This window comes from Hemicordylus capensis, chromosome 2, assembly GCF_027244095.1.
Source record: "Hemicordylus capensis ecotype Gifberg chromosome 2, rHemCap1.1.pri, whole genome shotgun sequence".
Lineage (NCBI taxonomy): Eukaryota > Metazoa > Chordata > Lepidosauria > Squamata > Cordylidae > Hemicordylus > Hemicordylus capensis.
In genome coordinates, this window is record NC_069658.1 from 77405492 (window position 1) to 77423456 (window position 17965).

The 17965-nt window shown below is 43.5% G+C and overlaps 1 protein-coding gene across 16 annotated transcripts in view; it reads right to left on the bottom strand.

Moving 5' to 3' along the window:
- Positions 1–8983: 8983 nt before the first annotated feature.
- SEMA6A (semaphorin 6A) overlaps positions 8984–17965 on the bottom strand; it is a 233317-nt gene continuing 224335 nt past the window's right edge. For all 16 annotated transcript variants that reach the window (XM_053303548.1, XM_053303556.1, XM_053303555.1 and 13 more), the window contains one exon: positions 8984–13163. In XM_053303548.1, the coding sequence (XP_053159523.1) occupies positions 11974–13163 (1190 nt within the window). In that variant the 3' untranslated portion in view covers positions 8984–11973. The remainder of the gene's footprint in view (positions 13164–17965) is intronic.

A 17965-nucleotide genomic window follows, 5' to 3' on the forward strand; every position in this document is an offset into this window, starting at 1 on the left:
TTTTCTGAATAAAATGGCAGCTGCATTTCATTTCATATTAATCCGTCACTTATTGAGGCGCTTCACACAATTAGTATGAAGCGCGGTGGTTGTGGGGAGGGCTGGCTTAGGGGTTCTTGGCCTCCAGAAGTCTCAGGATGCCCCACATGAGTGCACGGGGCATTCTGGGGGGACCTCTGAGCCAGGGAGGCAGCTTGTAGCCTCCCAGTTGGGGGTCTACTCATGTGTCATTGTGCATTGCAGTGGCACACAAGCAGAAAAACAAGGTTAACAGAGCACTCAATCCATTAACCTCATTTAAGGGGAGGGGGAATTAGGCGGGCTAGCTGCCTTGGTACCACCGGGCTCTCCAGAAAGCCCAGTGGTTCCCACGATCATCAGGTAGCAGGATAGGCTCCATTAGCCCACTTTCTGGTGAACTTCAGAATAGCTTCATTATGTAATTTAGCCCTAATAAAAGTCTTTTCAGTCTCAGTGGCATCAGGCTCACCAGAAAATGATTTTACAGGTAATGCAACCTTAATATTTAGATAATTTATTGGGAGAGAGCAAGTGGGTGGATGAAATAATCCAGGAGCGCCTGCTGTCTCTCTGAGCATCTTCATAGCCCTGTTGTTATATGAGGAAGCAGGATAACCCAAAAGAAATATAAGAAAAAGTGTGATGTGCCTGCACGTAATAGAAAGTGAGTACCTTTTCAAAAGACTTAGCAGGCAGCCAGGAATCTCTCCTTGCCTAATGGATTTTTTAAAAAATGTCTAAAGATGGCTTCAGTATAGTCAAAGAGGAGCAGGAATGTTGCTAAGGATTACCTTCTTCCGTATGAAGCTAAGGTCAGCTTTGGTCACTGGCCCACCTTGGGCAGATTACAGACTGGCAAGATCCGAAAGGCCTTCTAAGGGACTGCAAGTCTGAAATGGTCTGCCTAAGGAGACTGGACTTGGTGTCTCCCTTCTCATTCGTAGGTAGATGTAGAAAACCTTTATGTTTCCAAAGGCATTTTCAATTTGTTCTGCTGTTTAGCTAATTAGCTCCATACTGGTTTTTGTGCTGCATTGTTCTGGATCGATGATATATATTTTAATGCTGTTTTATGGTTATAGTTCTATTTGATGTCAACTGTCTTGATAACATGTGTTAAAAGTGAGATATAAAGAAGCTGAAATAAATACTCATGACAAACTCTGGCTCGCTTTTTCCATATCCTAAAACCATCTACTTGTAATCCTTCTATCAAAACATGTTTGGCAATGAATGTAGGCAAAGGCATATGATGACAGTGATGCCACATGAGAAGGGTAATCAGAGAACTGGAATCCATTGTGGATTTCAGCTTTCACCCAGAAATTGGCAACCCTGTAAATGCACCCCATCAGCTTCATTCATCGTGAAGACTACAGAGATACCCTGAGATAACGAGGCTGTTGTCACACGCAGCCTAACCCAGGCTACGGGACAGAGCTGCACCTAGGTAATTTTGGAGCCTGGACCTAAAGGTGTTTGGAGGCCCCCCTCCCTTGCAAATTAAGCATCATCATGCTCTGCCAGGCAACCACACCACCCGGGACAGACTAAAGAGGATTTGGGGGTTGTGGAGGCCCTGGACTTGGGCCCCAAAGTCCAGGTGTAACAGTGCCTCTGCTAGGGAAACCCAGCCTGGGTTAAGCTGCACATGAGAACTGTCAGGATTGGGCCTGATACCAGTGGGGCAGTGCTGCCTAGCCTGGCTTTTTAGCCTGACTCTTAGTCTGGGTTAATGGTGCCAGCACACTGTTAACCTAGACTCTGGGACTTTGTGTCTCCCTGGGCTGCATCAAGCCTGAAGAGACACAGAGATACAGCCCGGGGAGACACAGCACCTGTCTCCTAGGGGAATCTCCCAATGTGCTGTGCTTAGTGCATGGTGCATTGTGGGATACCCAGAGGCCAGGATGTGTCATCCTGAGCTCTGGAGCCCCCCACTGCCTGGAGCAGCAGCTGATTGTCTGGGAGTCTGGTCCACTCTCCCAGCAACGTTTAATGGATCGTCTGGGATGAAGGTAAGATTCGTACAGCCTTCCTCCCACCCAGCCAGTTGTCAGAATAGTCCCAATGTCTTGTATGTATTGCTGCAGTGGAAAATGGCCTCTAGGTCTTATAGATATTGCAGGTTATTTATACTGATTATAATTTACCCACATGATCATCTTTATTATACTTTGCTTCTATTTCAAGATTCAGCTTAATTTCTGATGGCCTCTAGCTAAGAAGCATTATTGATTTTTCCTTTTAATATTTATGTTTCAATTGTTCTGCTCGAAGGGCTGCCAGCCACGTTCTGCACACTGATGGTTGGGACTTCCAAATGCATCTTGGCCCGCCAAAGAACCTACTCATCTAATTGAATTAACAGTGACTCTGTTCTGCTTAATAGAGTTTGTCATGAAACACTAAATAGATGCGACAATGATCACAGTAAATCATGCTTTGTCTCTGCTCTCTGGCTAACATTAACTATTAGCTGGCTGTTGAGAGGTTTATCCTTCTTACTAATCAGTACCTACATGCAGAACTATCTTCTTGAACGGATGGATGAAATATGCCAAAGATATGGCTAACCTGAAGTGTTAATATTGGCAATGAACTTGCCTAATTAAAAGAGATGCAGATGGCTCTTCTACCTAGCAATTTTCACCTCACTTACTTCAACTCCAATTATAGCCCTTCCCTACTGACTTCACACTGTATAAATTACGAAGTCATAAGGGCAGATGACTATTCACCTGTTTCTATTCATACAGAGAAGTCTAACACTTTAATCTTTTTCTGTGCAAGGCATGTGATCATGGTTTTAATATGTCCTCTGGAAATAGAGGTAACTTCATTTCCTAAAAAATCCAAGTCAAGAAACAGATTAATTATATTGGCAAACACAGTAGCATGACACGTACAACAAAACACAGTCGATACAACCCACTAGGATCCTCTCTTGGTCCACTGAAATAGCTGGGAACTCATTGAACTGGTATTACTGCCTTATGGTGGATGCAGTCTTGAGTCTGATTATTTGCTTCTATACGTCTGTATTTTTAAAATAAATTGTTTGATAAAAACAAATGTGCCCAAAGAAACATTACACAGTATTTTCATCTGTAAGTCCAAGTCAAAGGAATTGTACTGGGCAAATTCGATCCCCTCTGAGCTTTAACTGTAGCAGTTAAATTTTTAAACCACTGTTTGTTTTCTGAGTACATTTGTTAAAATATATAGCTCACTCCTTTCCCAACATGTCAAAAGGTTTGGTGCATGTGAATATATATATATATATATATAGCATTTTTCAAAATGATACACATTTCCTTTTACTGGGAAGTAAGGACTTTGCATGATTTCACCAGCTGAAACTCAAGTTCTCCCAAAATAAACTGGACTGACACAGGCAATAAAATGAGACAGATGCTATAATAGAATCCAAGATGTTGCACCTTCTAACTAGATGCACAGTCTATTAAAATGATGATCTGCATTTCTGCATCTGTTGTTTTAAGAAAATGGAATCACTAGATTGTACCATGTCATCATCCAGACACCTGCAGACCACCTTTTGTCCTGTGAGAGCAAGACAAATGACTCATGGAGAGCACTGAACCTAGTTAGATGGTAGATCTATCTTGCTGCCCAGCACTGTACAAACTCAATGGCATTTTCCAACAGTAGAAATCAGATTTGAATAGAGCTATCTTGCCCTGCTCCTTTTGTGATATTTTCCTGACAGGTTTTCAGTGCTAGTATCTCTAAAATAAATGTGTTAGACTTTAAGATGTCACAAGAACCTTTCTTATTTTTCTTACCAACAAAGTATCCTGTGGGACTTTAAAAGCTAACAGATTTCTTGTATTGCAAGCTTTTGTGGACTAGATCTCACTTTGTCAAACCAGGATAGGTTATGCCACAGTAAATCTGTTAGTTAATTTTTGTGGCAGAAACTACAAAGAGGAATACTGCTACCCTCTGAGATCAAGTGAGCCAAACTACTTTTTCTATTGCACTGTTTTCTTATCACCCAGTCTGTTCTTTTTTACTCAGATGTGCTGGATTCTATAGGCCCATTCACACATTGTGTTCAACACTCATACAAAGAGTGTGGTACAGACATTCACGTGTTATGTTGAACAAAAGTACACTTCCTATGTGTACTGTGCAGTTGAAGGGCCTTTATCTAGGTTCACTTTTAAAATGAACACAAGTCACTCATACAAACACATGTACGGGTATACAGACATCTGTACACTCATACAGCCTAATCTCTGATTTGGGCTCACATTAACTAAGCAGATCAGAAATCACCTAACTCACATCGTGTTGCAATCTCTGATGATTATTCAGGTAAATATCCCAAACTGCAATGGTTCCAGAAAAGGATCCAAATGAACTTGGATTTCTTTATATAAAACAGTTTTGGTCTGTTAATAACATAGGATATTATGCAAATTAATGCTGGTTTGCAATGAGCTTTCATATTTCATAATGACATACTAAATGAGGATATCATGATGACCATTAATACAATGAATCTTATGCCATTACATTGATTAAAAAGCTCCCAGTCCTATTGCTCTCCTCCTGCTAGCTCCTTCCCTCCCCACACCTATCCAAACCTGAAGAATTAATCCAACATAGTACTGAATAATTCATGTGTGGCAGTGACATCTTTCTAACTGTTAATAGGGGGAAAGGCCTCACACATTTCATCATGCATGTTCCTTTGCTTCTTCATTTATCCCCCCACTAACTGAGTCTATGGAATAGACCATCTGTAGGATAAATGAGAGTCTCTGCAGACTGTAGTAATGTCTCTACACACAGTACATTTTTTTTTGAATGAGAGGTGCAAAGAAAGGCTGGCTTTGACATGGATATTGGCATTTTCTCTCAGAATGCAGAGCTGCTGTGGCTTAGATGGGAATTTAATACCAACAGGTATAGAGGATCCATTTTGCTTGGAACTGGGAGCCAGCACTGATAGTAGTCTTTGAGGTGCTTCACATGCTATGAATTTAGTGAGTGTGAGAATTACTAGGCTCTCTACATACACCCACAGTTGAATGGCCTCTTATGAGATAAGAGGGCGTTTCACATGACCATATTGGGGGGTTAGAGATCTCCTACCCTAATAGCAACAGACAATCAGAATGGGTCAGCAAACCCAGGAAACACATGAAAAAGCCAGGCGAGGCCACCATTGCTGAAACTGAGAGCTGGAATCATAGAGAGTTATCCAAGGGCATGCAGACCTTTCCAGCATACTTTGTGTTGCCAATAGACTGGAAAGCCTCCTTACATCAGCAGCTGCCCTCTGATTCGCCATGGAGGTGCAGGAAGTGGCCCCAGCCCGCCTGCAGCTGCTGCAAGTACAGGATCATAGAGTGCACATTACAGGGTGGTACAGTCATGGATGGCAGCCCTTGTAGCCACAGCTCTCTATTGTTCCCACACATGCTGCCAAAAGAAAAAGTGAGTACATCCACACAACCAGCAAAACAAGGGAGGAGAGTTCTCTTCGTCTCCTACCTTGTTTAAGAGCAGGGTACAAAAACTGGGCTACCCTGCTTCAGCAAAGTGGGTTGGAGGGATATTTGTGAGTACATGCAACTGTTCAAACCAGGGTACAAGGTCTCCTACTCTGATGTTGATGGTTGTGTGAACAGCCCTAAGCTATTTAATGGACACCGACCAGTCCCAGCTGTAGAGTGTTTGACTGGAGCCCATTGACCAGCTTTGCAAAGTGATTGGTCCCCAACTTGAGATCAGAAAATGGTGCAGCCTTCCTTGGGCCCTAGAGTCCCTTGTCCTTGCTAAATCTGGTTCCTGGCTAACTCTACTCTGTACCAACACTGTACAGCAGTTGGGGTTTCCTTTTGGTTTCAGCAACTCTCTTTCTGTATTATACTCAGAGCAACAAGGGAAACTGTTTAACCACTTGCTTTGAGCACTGAGACTTTTCAAATGACCTCTTCTTTTAATACCCCAAACAAAAGGCAACATCCCAATTCTGAAAGAGTACAAACCCTGTCTATGACTGCAAATATCTGGCACTTCTCTCATCTGTTAGAGAGGGTATTTGGTAGAGGACTTGAAGCAGAGGTCTTGAAGCCATTCTAATTCTAAAGTATCTAGCAATACAGAGACTGCAAAACCAGCTAGGCATTGGAGGAGGAGAGCTAGACTTGTGGTAGTGAGCATGAATTGCCCCCTTTACTAAGCAGAGTCTGCCCCTAGTTTGCATTTGTATGGGTGACTACGTGTCAACACAGTGTCTGCTGTAAGATATTCCCCTTCAAGAATGGGGCCATAGCTCAGTGGTAGAACATCTGCTTACAGGCAGAAGGTCTCAGGTTCAAACTCCGGTGTCTTCAGGGAGAGCTGGGAAAACTCCTCCTAGAAACCTTGGAGAGCTGCTGCCAGTCAGTGTAGACAATCCCGAGCTAGATGGGCCAATGGTCTGATTCAGTATAAAGGAGTTTCCTAGGTCTAAGTCACACTGGACATTAAATGAAATATGAACTTCATCCGTGAAAGGATAACTAATGTGAATGTGGCTGGATTTATCAATGTATTATAGGACTGTGAGATAAGGGAGCCATTCAAATGACACAATGACATACTCACATAAAAGGCAAGCATAATATGCCTTGAGGAGAAAAGGCATATTACCTTGACGGGTGGGGGCTACACAAGGCTCTCTGGGCAGCGTTTCCTGCATCTGTGGTTGTTGTTGTTGGCCTCTGCCAGTGATCCTGCAGGAGAAGCCTGGTATTTTGAAGTCTTTCCAAAAGGGAACATTTGTGATCTAGCCTCTTGTTTTTCTTTAATTAGCTGTAGATAGCTGGTGAACTACCACAGCTAAATGCACACTAAAGATAATGATGGAAGTTGTCAAAGGAAGACAATACACCCCCATCCAAATTAGGAAGTATTAAATGTAGCAAACATAGCACAGGAGAAAGTAATACAATGCAAATTTAATTATAACGAGTTTCTATTTATAGTTTTCTTGCTTGCCATACTTAGAGCAACATTAAAAATATACAACAAAACCCAAACATCTTGGGAGGTTATGTAGCATTCTGATACTAAAAATATATTTTTTTCCAAGCCACAGAATTTCTGATTATATGAAACTCTGCATATAATTTGGAATACTATGAACACGATTTAACTGACGGTGTTTAGAAGGGATACAGAAGTACTCAGCCAAGGGTCCATTTGCCATGCTGAAGTTCAGTTTGTTGGTACACATGGTGATCCCAGACATGTAGACCTTGGTATAGTAACTGAATGTCTGAATCTACTATTCACTTCCACTGTAAATTATCGATAAGTTGGTTTGGTAAAAGCCTTTACAGGCAATCACAGATGGCATAAAACTGGCTCAAGTCTGGACCAACACAAATTGGTTCAGTGATAGGGATGTGCACAAAACAGATTTTGCATTTTGTTTCTAGCTTGAAACAAAATGCAAATGCTCAAAATGTATTGAGCCTATGGGAGTTTGTGGGGAAGGTGAAAAAACTGGTTTAAAATTGCCTGCTTGCCAATTTCTTTTGTGGGTTGGGTGGTAGGTAGGGTGCCCTACCACCGACCCAACCCACGCTAGGAGCTACTCAAAACATTTCAAGGTTTGTTCCATTGCAACAACCGGTTCAACTGCTGGTTTGATAAAACATTTCGGCCATCTGCATTTTGTTTTGAGCGCGAAACGAAATGCAAAATCCATTTCATGTACATCTCTAGTTTCTAGTCACCCACGAGGCTGCAAACCTTGGTTTGTTAGTTTATAATGTATGAAGACTGCCATAAATATATGATGATGAAGTCAATAAAAAGACATGCAGGCTATGAAAGGAGAGAGTGAGTAAGCAAATGTGTGATAACATTTGTAATGACTAACACTCTGTGAACACATAAAAGCCTGGGTTCCTCCTAGTCATCGTTTATATAGCATGTTTCATTTGCAAAGCGTTTTACAGTCCAGTTGGATCTTTAGAACCATCAGTGAAGCAGGTCATTACATTCACGTTTTACAGTCACTTCTCCAAGGCTGCTCCAAGGTTACTAGTGAACAGCACCCAGATCCCCTGGATGCTTGAAGAAGGTGATGGGCTGCACCAGCTCTTGCACTGCTGTAAATCAATTGGCAAGGTTATTCAGATCCTGGGGCCTAGCACTTACTATGGGGGCCCTTTGCTATGCTGCTCATCCTCGGTCCTTTCTCCGTCCCCTTCTCTTTGGATTCATGGAAACTGATAGCAAAGGATCATCATAGGAATACAGGAAGCTACTGTATACCAGTCACACCATTGGTCTGTCCAGCTCAGTACTGTCTACGTTGACTGGTAGCAGCTCTCCATGGTTTCAGGCAGGTCTTTTGCAGTTTTACTTGGAGATGCCAGGAGTTGAACCTGGGACGTTTTGCATGCGAAGCAGAAGCTCTGCCACTGAGTTCCTGGCAGTGGGCTGCGTAATCGGTGTTCACTGTAATGTTGATTGATTGATTGATTAAGTGCCATCAAGTCGGTGTTGACTCTTAGTGACCACATAGATAGTATCAGTGGTTATTTCCACTCTGCTGGCACTACTTGGGCACATGTTCTTGTGTTTTGGGCATTATACATTTGCATAAAGGGTGCAGGTGGGGATCCCTGTCCTTGCCAACATGGACAGGATTGTGTTTGGTGTCATTTAAACACGCCCTGTTATCCCTGCACCTCTGACCAGTGTAATCCTATGACTTGTAAAGATACAGTGGTGCAATATCCTTTACATCCAGCTCTAGCCACAGTTTGCCTTACACAGCAGACCACAGGTTTTCCCTGTAAGTTGCTTTTCTGCAACAGAGATCCAACAATTATATTCATCACCAGCACCTACTATTAAAATTAGCAGCGCAATCCAATTTATGTCCTATTTAGCAGTAATCAAGAAAGAACCAGGACACAAAATATAAGGTAGAACAGTCTGGGTTTATTACTTTATGTCATCAAGAGATTTTTTTTTTCTTCCCTTGCCATTTTTTTCTTTTCCTTTTCTATTTTTAAAATATTTTTTTCCTTTTTCTTTTTTTAACAACATACATTAAATTGTGAATCAGATGTTAGAGGGATGTGGAGATGAAGGGAAGTTGGTGACATCACAACATTTTACAACTTTACAACAAATGAGAGTCTGAATTTGTTGTGTCTACCAGTGTATAGCAAGGGTGGAAAGCAAAGGCACACGTAGGTCTAACAAGACCCTCTTCACACCAAGGGGCGGAAAGAGGTGGTGGAGGGAAGGAAGAAAGGAAGAGAACAGAAAACACACTCCAGTACAAAATGGGCATCTCAAGGTCAACCCAGTCGTTGGCGTGATGTATATTACAAAGGCAGATCTCTGTACAAAGCTGTAGTGATTATTCATTTCTACATTATGACAGAATGCTTTGCTAAGGTGTAACAAGGGGCACTGTGCCCTCTGGAACTCCAGGGGGTTGAGCTCGGGAACAAAATACTGCATTGCTCCTTTTTATTTGCCTGATGAATTCCCTGCTACCTGCAGTTTAGAAAGAAATTAGAAAGACAAAACAAAATCCCCAACAGAAGCATTGCTTTGACTTCAGTATGCATAGTTCCCTCATGGTGAACAAATCAGTTTCATTAGAGGCAGAGATGAAAGGAGAGAAGATGCAAGCACCCTTGTTACACAATTTGGTTTCAACCATTCAGACTGTCTAAACAACCACCTATGTGCTAACCATCTCGAAAACTTTCCTTGTTTTTGATCCTTCAGAAAACAAAATGCCCCTCCTCCCTAAATGCAGCAAAATAAAATTCTTCTCTTAAAAAATAACGCCCACCCCCAAGAAATCCAAACAGAAACCACCCCACCCGAACCCTCCCAAACATTCTCTCCAGGCAATATAAAAACACCATCCACCCCCACCCCCCCTTTTTTGCTACAGCATATCGACATAATTATAGTAACAGATTAAAAATAAAATATATGCTTGTGCTCGACCAACTGATAAACTGTCAAACCATACACACACACACACACACACACACACACACACTCCGTGCACCCACACGTTCCCCCATCCTGACAAATGGGATTAAAAATGAAATAAAATTCATTTCCCCCCTTTTTCTTTTAAAAAAGGGGGTTATGCAGCATCCTTCTGGATTTGCCTTACTGTCGCAGTTATTGAGAACCAGCAGGAACCAGCCTGCTTTAGGCTTATTTCCATTTCATGCCATGCATTGGTCATACGCTAGCTTGCGTGCCCGAGGTTTTTCTGCCGGAACAACAGCCACAGTGCTTCTCTGAGGCAGACACATACCAGACTAGGTGACGTTCTGTTCATGACTTTTATGCTGGTAAAGAATAAGAATAGATCACTATGCTGAAATGATATGAACATATTTAGATAGAAGGAAATGCTGCCCACAGTACAGCATCTATACTGCCAGCATAGCCCAAAGTTGGTTTGAGAACCAAATTGGCACAACTCGAAAGTCACGCTGAATATTGTTACTGGTCTGTCTTCTTGTCGGCCAGGGTATTCTGACAGTCACAACATTCTTCTCGGAACAGCGTGTCCTCAAATTCTCCGGGTTTGGGGGGGGGATAAGTGAGGATGGGATAAATAAATATCTGATTTATTCTAGAGAGAGGGATAAGGTTTTACATACTACATCTCACAAATATACACAACTGAGGGTGTAAGGCACAAATTTACATGTGGAAGAAAACAGGCTATTCACAGATGTATTTCCACGAAAAAAACTCGTGCAGTAAGACCATAATCTATGCATGGCACAAGCCAGCATATGAAGGAATTCACAATGTTTGTAGATTTGATTTGCCATCTCACATGCAAGGGTGAGATGAGATGGCAGAGAACAAGCTGGTGCCTTCACAGAAAGTATGAGCTACTGACAAAACCATGTTCACAGCAATGGGGCGCAGATGTGCAGCTTTCAAGAGCCTCCTCTGCCGTTACTCTAGGAAGATGGGAACCTTGGAGGGTGGGTAGGAGGGATTTTTGTTTCTTTATTTGCTGCCTGACAGAAGAGGTGGAAAGGCCAGACAGCACAATCAACTGACATTTAAATAAATATTCCCCCTTTTTTGATTTCCAGAAAGAGATCAGAGAGTCCAAACACAAAGTTCAGAATTCCAGCTCCAACTTATTTAACTCAGTGAATTTATTGGAAAAATAAAAAGAGTTTTAATTACTCCAGTTAATGGGTTTCACGTTAAATAGGCATAATTTGCAATATTTGTTTGTTTGTTTTCCTTCTGGAGAGCTGCTCATACGATGATATGCAGAAGTAATTTCCTTAGGAATAATAAAAAAAGACAAAAGGATGAACAATAAATAATAGGAGTTACTTGCGTTAACAGTCACATGTTATTCATTAAAAGAGAAGAGTAGCAGAAACTTATGACAGAGTTGTTGCCCAACATGGCAATCTGCTATAACCAAATGGCTGTAACACTGATGGGCATTTCACAGTACCTGCACATAGTAAACGTCTGCCACAGTTCAGTTAAGAGTTAGCTTAATCAATGAATTCCACTTTTGTTGGTGTTGGTTCTGTCTCCCCCCCGCCCCCCTTTTGCTTTCAAAGCACTTGTTTCCCAATTCCGGGATGCACTGTGCAGTTGAGAGTGAAGTTATCACAGTCATCATTCATGTGTGTGCTTTTGGCTCAATGTTTGTGGTTAGTCTTTTGAGTAAAGAACTGTCGTGTTGTGGGGGTGGGTCCTACAGTTGCAAACCATGGATTGCATGGCCCGATTGTTCAAAAATATTCCACTTTTCCCAGAGAGCAATACATCCTCAGCTAAGCAACAGCTTCTTTGTCAGTTGGAATGAGCAATCCGGTTGCCAAATCCTGGCTTTTAAGGGCATACTCGGGTCACCTGCTGTTCCCCCCCACCCCACGGTGATTATGTACATGCATCATTAGGCTTCATGGACGTTGAAAGAGGGGAAAAGGAGGGCTTGGGAGGTACGTCGGGTTTTAACGATGGTGTGCGTTTCAACCCTGATCTTGTCAGAGAGTTGTATGTGGTGAGACTAGGCTGTCTAGACACAGTCACGGTCTGACCCTGAGCAGCATGGACTTGTATAGAGTCCACTCTTTGTGGAGCGGGAGGGGGGTTGTCTCCCCTTCCAAAGCTCTGATTTCTCGAAAGGTGGGAGGAATTAGAAGAATTAGTATTATTTCTTTTGAGAGTTGATGTCTGATGATTTCTCGTAAGCGAGTTCGTTGGGTAGTTTCTCTTGTAGTCCACGTTATAAGCAGAAGTATGCATTTCCAATCGCTTGCCCAGACCGCCCTGGGATAGAGAGGACCCAGGGGGACCCAGGGAGGCTTCCCTCTGGGGTACTTTTGGTGGCATGCTATCCAGGTTTTCCACCAGATTTACCCCGTGGTTGGGGCTTTTGCCACTAAGATGCTCCTTTATGGTTCTGTACTCAAGTGTGGCGCTTTGGTCCTCCATTGCCATCTGTGCCACGTCACTCATTTTTGGCTGATCAACGTATTCATGCTGATAGCCTTGCTGAGAGATGGGCAGGACTACCACACTTGGGATATGGCTGGGCGAAGCCCGGAGAGGAAGATCTGTGGGGATCACAGGTGATGCCATGGGGGGGATATCTTTCGTGCAGGCATTGATTAGATTCTGGTTTCTCTCCCAATCTCTGCTGCCACGGCTGGGCTTCCTCTTCTGCTGAAGTGTTGGGGTGGACTCTGGGGTTGGTAGAGCAGCCAAGTCCAGGTGATGTTGGTCAGCTTTGATAAGCATCTTGGCAGTGCTGCCTGGGGTAGCAAGTTTGCCATTGTGCATCAGGGGTGTGAGAATGGCTTCAGGCTTTGGCTCTTTAGACTGACTGTCCCCAAAGAGGCCGCTGAGCTTGGTGACGCTGCTCATAGAACCCCGGCGGGACTGGGTCAGCTCCTTCTCCTTCCTCTGCACGATGGTCACATCTCGACGCCGATGGTCACAGATGCAGTACACTATGATCCCCGAGAAGACAGCCCCCATGACAAAGGCAAGAATGACTGCAATAGCCAGAAGGGTGACAGGCACCAGCTGATCATGACCTTTCAGATAACTCTCACGAATGACTCCTGCAACAAATATCACAAATTGGTAAACAAAACAGTGTAGAGAAAAATGTCATAATCACAGTTAATCAATGTATAGGCATTTATTAAATGTACTTGCAACTCCTATATTCTGAAAACAGCTCCATTTCATTGCAAACATTTCAAAAGTACTTTGAGTAGAGGTCTATCAATGGCTACTAGTCAGAGGGCTATAGGCCACCTCCAGCCTCAGAGACAGGATGCCTCTGAGTACCAATTGCAGGGGAGTAACAGCAGGAGAGAGGGCATGCCCTCAACTCCTGTCTGTAGGCTTCCAGTAGTATCTGGTGGGCCACTGTGTGAAACAGGATGCTGGACTAGATGGGCCTTGGGCCTGATCCAGCAGGGCTTTTCTTATGAGATGGCTCCAGGGACCCCCAGTGCCCCACTGTGGAGTGATAACCTACCACCCAGTAATTGGCTGGAATCCAGACAGTTATTGAGACATGCTCAGTGGCATTCTTCAGACATTTTCTTTGAAATGCGGGAGGGGGAGATTCAAAACTATTTTAGGCATGGAGGGTCTGCTGTTCAAAGACTATTATTATTTTTTCATATGGAATAGGGAGCAACTGTGTGACAAACCCAAGCCCAAAGCCCTTTTGTGCTCTGAATGACTTGTATGGATCTTTGAAACCCAGACATTCTCTTTGTATGTGGTTGGTGTATACAACTTTTATGAACCCAGATCTATAGTGGTTCTTTGGCCTAATCCAGTACTTCTTAAAAAAGGTGTGTGTGTGTGTGGGGGGGGGGTTTCTTAAATTGAGGGCCAAGTTATGGGGATTTAGACCTTATTTTGAACAGAGACTTGTTTAGGTTTCTGTGCAATCAGGAAAAGGGCCTAATCAAACATCCAGATTTATTTTATTTATTTATATACTGTCTGATATCTGTATCTCCAGCTTTATAGAAGAGAACATTATTTCCTGAGTGTTTAGAAGCATGGCTTTAATTCAGGACTTCTTTGGTTTTGAGAACGTGTTGCTGTCTTTTATCCCTTCCTCCTCTTTTTGCCACACACACACAACGTTACTGGAAGCAATGAACTGACAAAGAAACAAGATGAATGCTGCAGCTGTGCTTCCCGGTGCCCCTTTAAGAGCCTCCAAAGTTTGCACATGTTGAGTTTATCCTCTGAACTTTCTTTCTGGGCTGCATCACAAACCCCTTTTGAAACCTCCCTGAGCTTAAACATTGCTTGTTGTACAGCGCACAGGGCTGTGGTGGGAGTGGGGGCAGAGAGAAGGGGTTAAAGATCTACTGGGCTCTTGAAGCTACTTTACAGCTCATTTGTATTATGTCTTTCTCAAACTTTCTCGTTCCCACAGTTCTTGTTTGCCATGTCTGTATTTAGATTGAAAATTTGGTGTAGCATGTGTGAATATTCTAATGTGTGAATGAGTGGAATAACTATGAGGCAAAAGGATTAGCTCACACTGACAGTAAACTAGACAGGACGAGTCCAGCATTAGAAACTCTCTTTTTCCTCTCCCTGGAGAAACCCTCACTCAGAGACCTGACCATTTTACGGGGTATTCTCCTGTTCTTGTGTGTCTGGTGAGAAGTCCAGCTTCTCAGAAATCCCTGCCTATCGAAGCACAGTTAATCTAATGATCCGACTGTTCCCATCAACAATCACACAGCACATGACCAAGAGGCTGCATTTCAAAATGAATTTTTAGTTCAGCTCTTCCATTTCTTTATTTTAGATATATGTGCTGCCATATACCAAGTCAGCAATGATAACTGTATTCCACAATATCAATAGACAATGCTTGCAATCTACTACACAGAAAGGGTGTAGAGGGACATGAAAACTCACCCCTATTCACTCCTTTTGAGAGCTGTTATAATCTATACATTTCCTTAACACCCCCGCACAATCAGTTTGAGGTGCGACTCAAAGCTATGTATGCTATTTCCCACCCATTGAGAAACAGTCCAAACGTGGAATATATTCTTTCAAGCACAGAATAATTATGTTACCCAACTCATAGAAAAAGATGGAGACACCCATTTGCATAGTCCTCCTCCATGTGTGTATCAGAATCACTGAATTACAGCCAAAGTTACTAAGCTCTGATTGCTGTGCATATTTTTCTCATTTCCTTATATTTCAAAATAAGCACTGGGTTTTTCTGCTGACCTAAGCAGATAAATTCATACCTCGATGCCACAGACTATGGAGTAGGCATATGTTACTGTTAACTTCTCTTCTTATGCGCGCGAGCACACACACACACACACACACACACACACACACACACGTTGTGTATCAAACTGGAACAATTATTGTACCCACTGAGAAACTTTGTATTGTATTTGTTCCAATGCAACATTATGTAAATCAGTCTGATCCAATACAAACACAGCCAATATTTTCCATGTTATATTGGATGGTATCAGGTTTCTTCCCACTAAATTTTCTTTTGTTTTGCTCCAAATTATGTAACTCTTTCAAACTATATGGGATGGGGTAATGTTCCCCATATGCAGAAGACTGATGTAGGGAAGGAAGGATGTTGTCTGATTGACTTATCTAGCTGGCTGTTGAGGGAATGACTCCTGAGGCTTGGGTCATCTGTATTTTTGTTTCCTTCCAACTGCAGTGTTTTGAGGGAGTAACGTAGAAATAATATATCAAACTCTGCCTTGGGCTCCATTTTGCCTACTAGTGAGTATTTGGAGAAATGCTTAAATGTGCATTGGAAAGAAAGCGAAGAGTTTTGTAGTCTGATTTTAGTTTTATGTTCTGCTTGTTTGTGAAATTCCATTTCAGTTTGTTCTCTACCTAATTCCTAGTTGTTTAACTTTTGTTTTTTGTTGTTTGTGTATTGTCCAGTCCACAGTCTTGCCTTTATACTCCCACTCCTATAAACCAACAAGATCCGAAACCACACGTTACTTGTAGGTGTTTGTATGACAGCTTTACAGTAGTCAAGGTTTACTGTAGTGAAGCTGTATAGAATGCACACACAGTCACACAATTTCCATAGACTGTGTGTCTGTGTGCTGTTCTATGTGTGTTAAGACATGCATAGCTCCAACACACATTTCCACGGCACAATGCAGAAGCACATTTTGTGTTCTTTGTAACCCATGAAGCTAAAAATACAAATGAGCTCAGGTGCAGAGCAAGGCCCCGTGAAGCGAGGCAGGGGCAGAGGTGTTGTTGGCTCCTCACCTTCCAAATTGCTTTTCCAGACTCGCTGGCAGGGGCAGTGCTGAAGAAGCTGAAGGTACCAATGGCAGCTCCCATACCACCTCCTCCCCACTCTGTGGTCTGTTACCATGTGAGCGCCAGTGCAGTGGTAGCAGCTGCTGGTGCTCCAGAAGAGAAGATCCTGGATCTGGCACCAGAGGAGACTGTGGAGATGAGGGGAAAGCTCCAGGCAGAAGAAGGGGAGTTCGTGTTGCACACCCCTCACAGTTGCCCTAGAGCACCCTGCTCAGCTTACAGCTCTCCTGCAGATGTTGGCCTAAAATCCCCATAATTCTTCGCTATTGACTGCTATGGCTGGGGATTCTAGGAATTGTTATCCAAAAACAGCTGGAGGGCCAAAGTTGAGCAGCCCTGCCCTAGAGCAAGTTCTGTTGTGCACAATGGGATGTAGGGGTAGGAGGAGGAAGAGGAGGAGGAGGAGGCCATTCCAATTCCTACTCCTGCTGATTCACAAGTGCCAAGACAGCATTGGGGTCATAATGAGGAGAAAGCAGGTCCCTCACCATGAAAGTGGGGTAGCATATACTCATTTTGAAGTGCTGGTGGAGAATCTCATACCCTGTAGGCACTGTAAGGCAACAATCATCTGGGGCAAGGATGCACGGCATTTCAACACCACAGGGATGCTTTGCCATTTGCAGAGGCAGCATCCCATTGTCTTGCAGTCTGGTACTGGCACTGGCAGCAGCACAAGCCAGAAGTCCCCCTCCAGCCCCAAGGGGGAGGGGAATTAGAGAAGCAGATGCAGAGCACCCTGGAGGACCAGGATGGGGAAAAGTAATGCTCCAAAGTCAACCTACGTCATGCAGAGATTCTGGCTTTGCCCTGGTTGAATGGGCAAGACTTAGGCACCTGGTGGAACTTGTGCTCTGTTAAGGTCACCTTCAGCAGGACCATGGTGCCCTCCTTGTACTGGGCATTCAGGAGAAAGTGGAAGAGCAACTATGCAGGGCAGAGCCACAGACTGCTGTGTACTTTGCTACAGATATATGGAGCAGGCAGAGTGTGGTGTATGCACACATGGTCTCATAATGCATTGGTGGGGAGCACTGGTAGCTCTGGTGGGACATAGAAGGCATGATACAGAGGGGCTCTCCTTAACACAGAGATTATGGATGTGTTTGCACACAGCAGAAGAAATCTGGATGGCCATGGACCAGATAGTGAATCAGTGGCTAGTTGGGCAGGACCAGCTCACCTGTGGGTCATGGACAATGGCACCAATATGGTCAGGGTGATGCATGAGGTGGAATGCTTGGGCATCTGCTATGTGGTTCACACACTACACACAATCATCTGGCTCCCTTGTATTGGACAGCAGAATCCAAGTAGATTCCTCTGTCCTTCCAGGGCCACCTTTTAGACAGGTGCCATATGATAGCAGGATAGTTCCACTAAAGTATGAAGGGGGCTAAGATGCTGTTGGACAAGCAGGCCCAGGTGTGCATCCACAGCACAGGCTCATTCAAGGTGTGAGGATGCAATGGAACCGCACACACTTGAGGCTCAAGCACCTTGTTTAGCAGGAAAATGCAGCACATGCGCTGGCTCTAAGAGA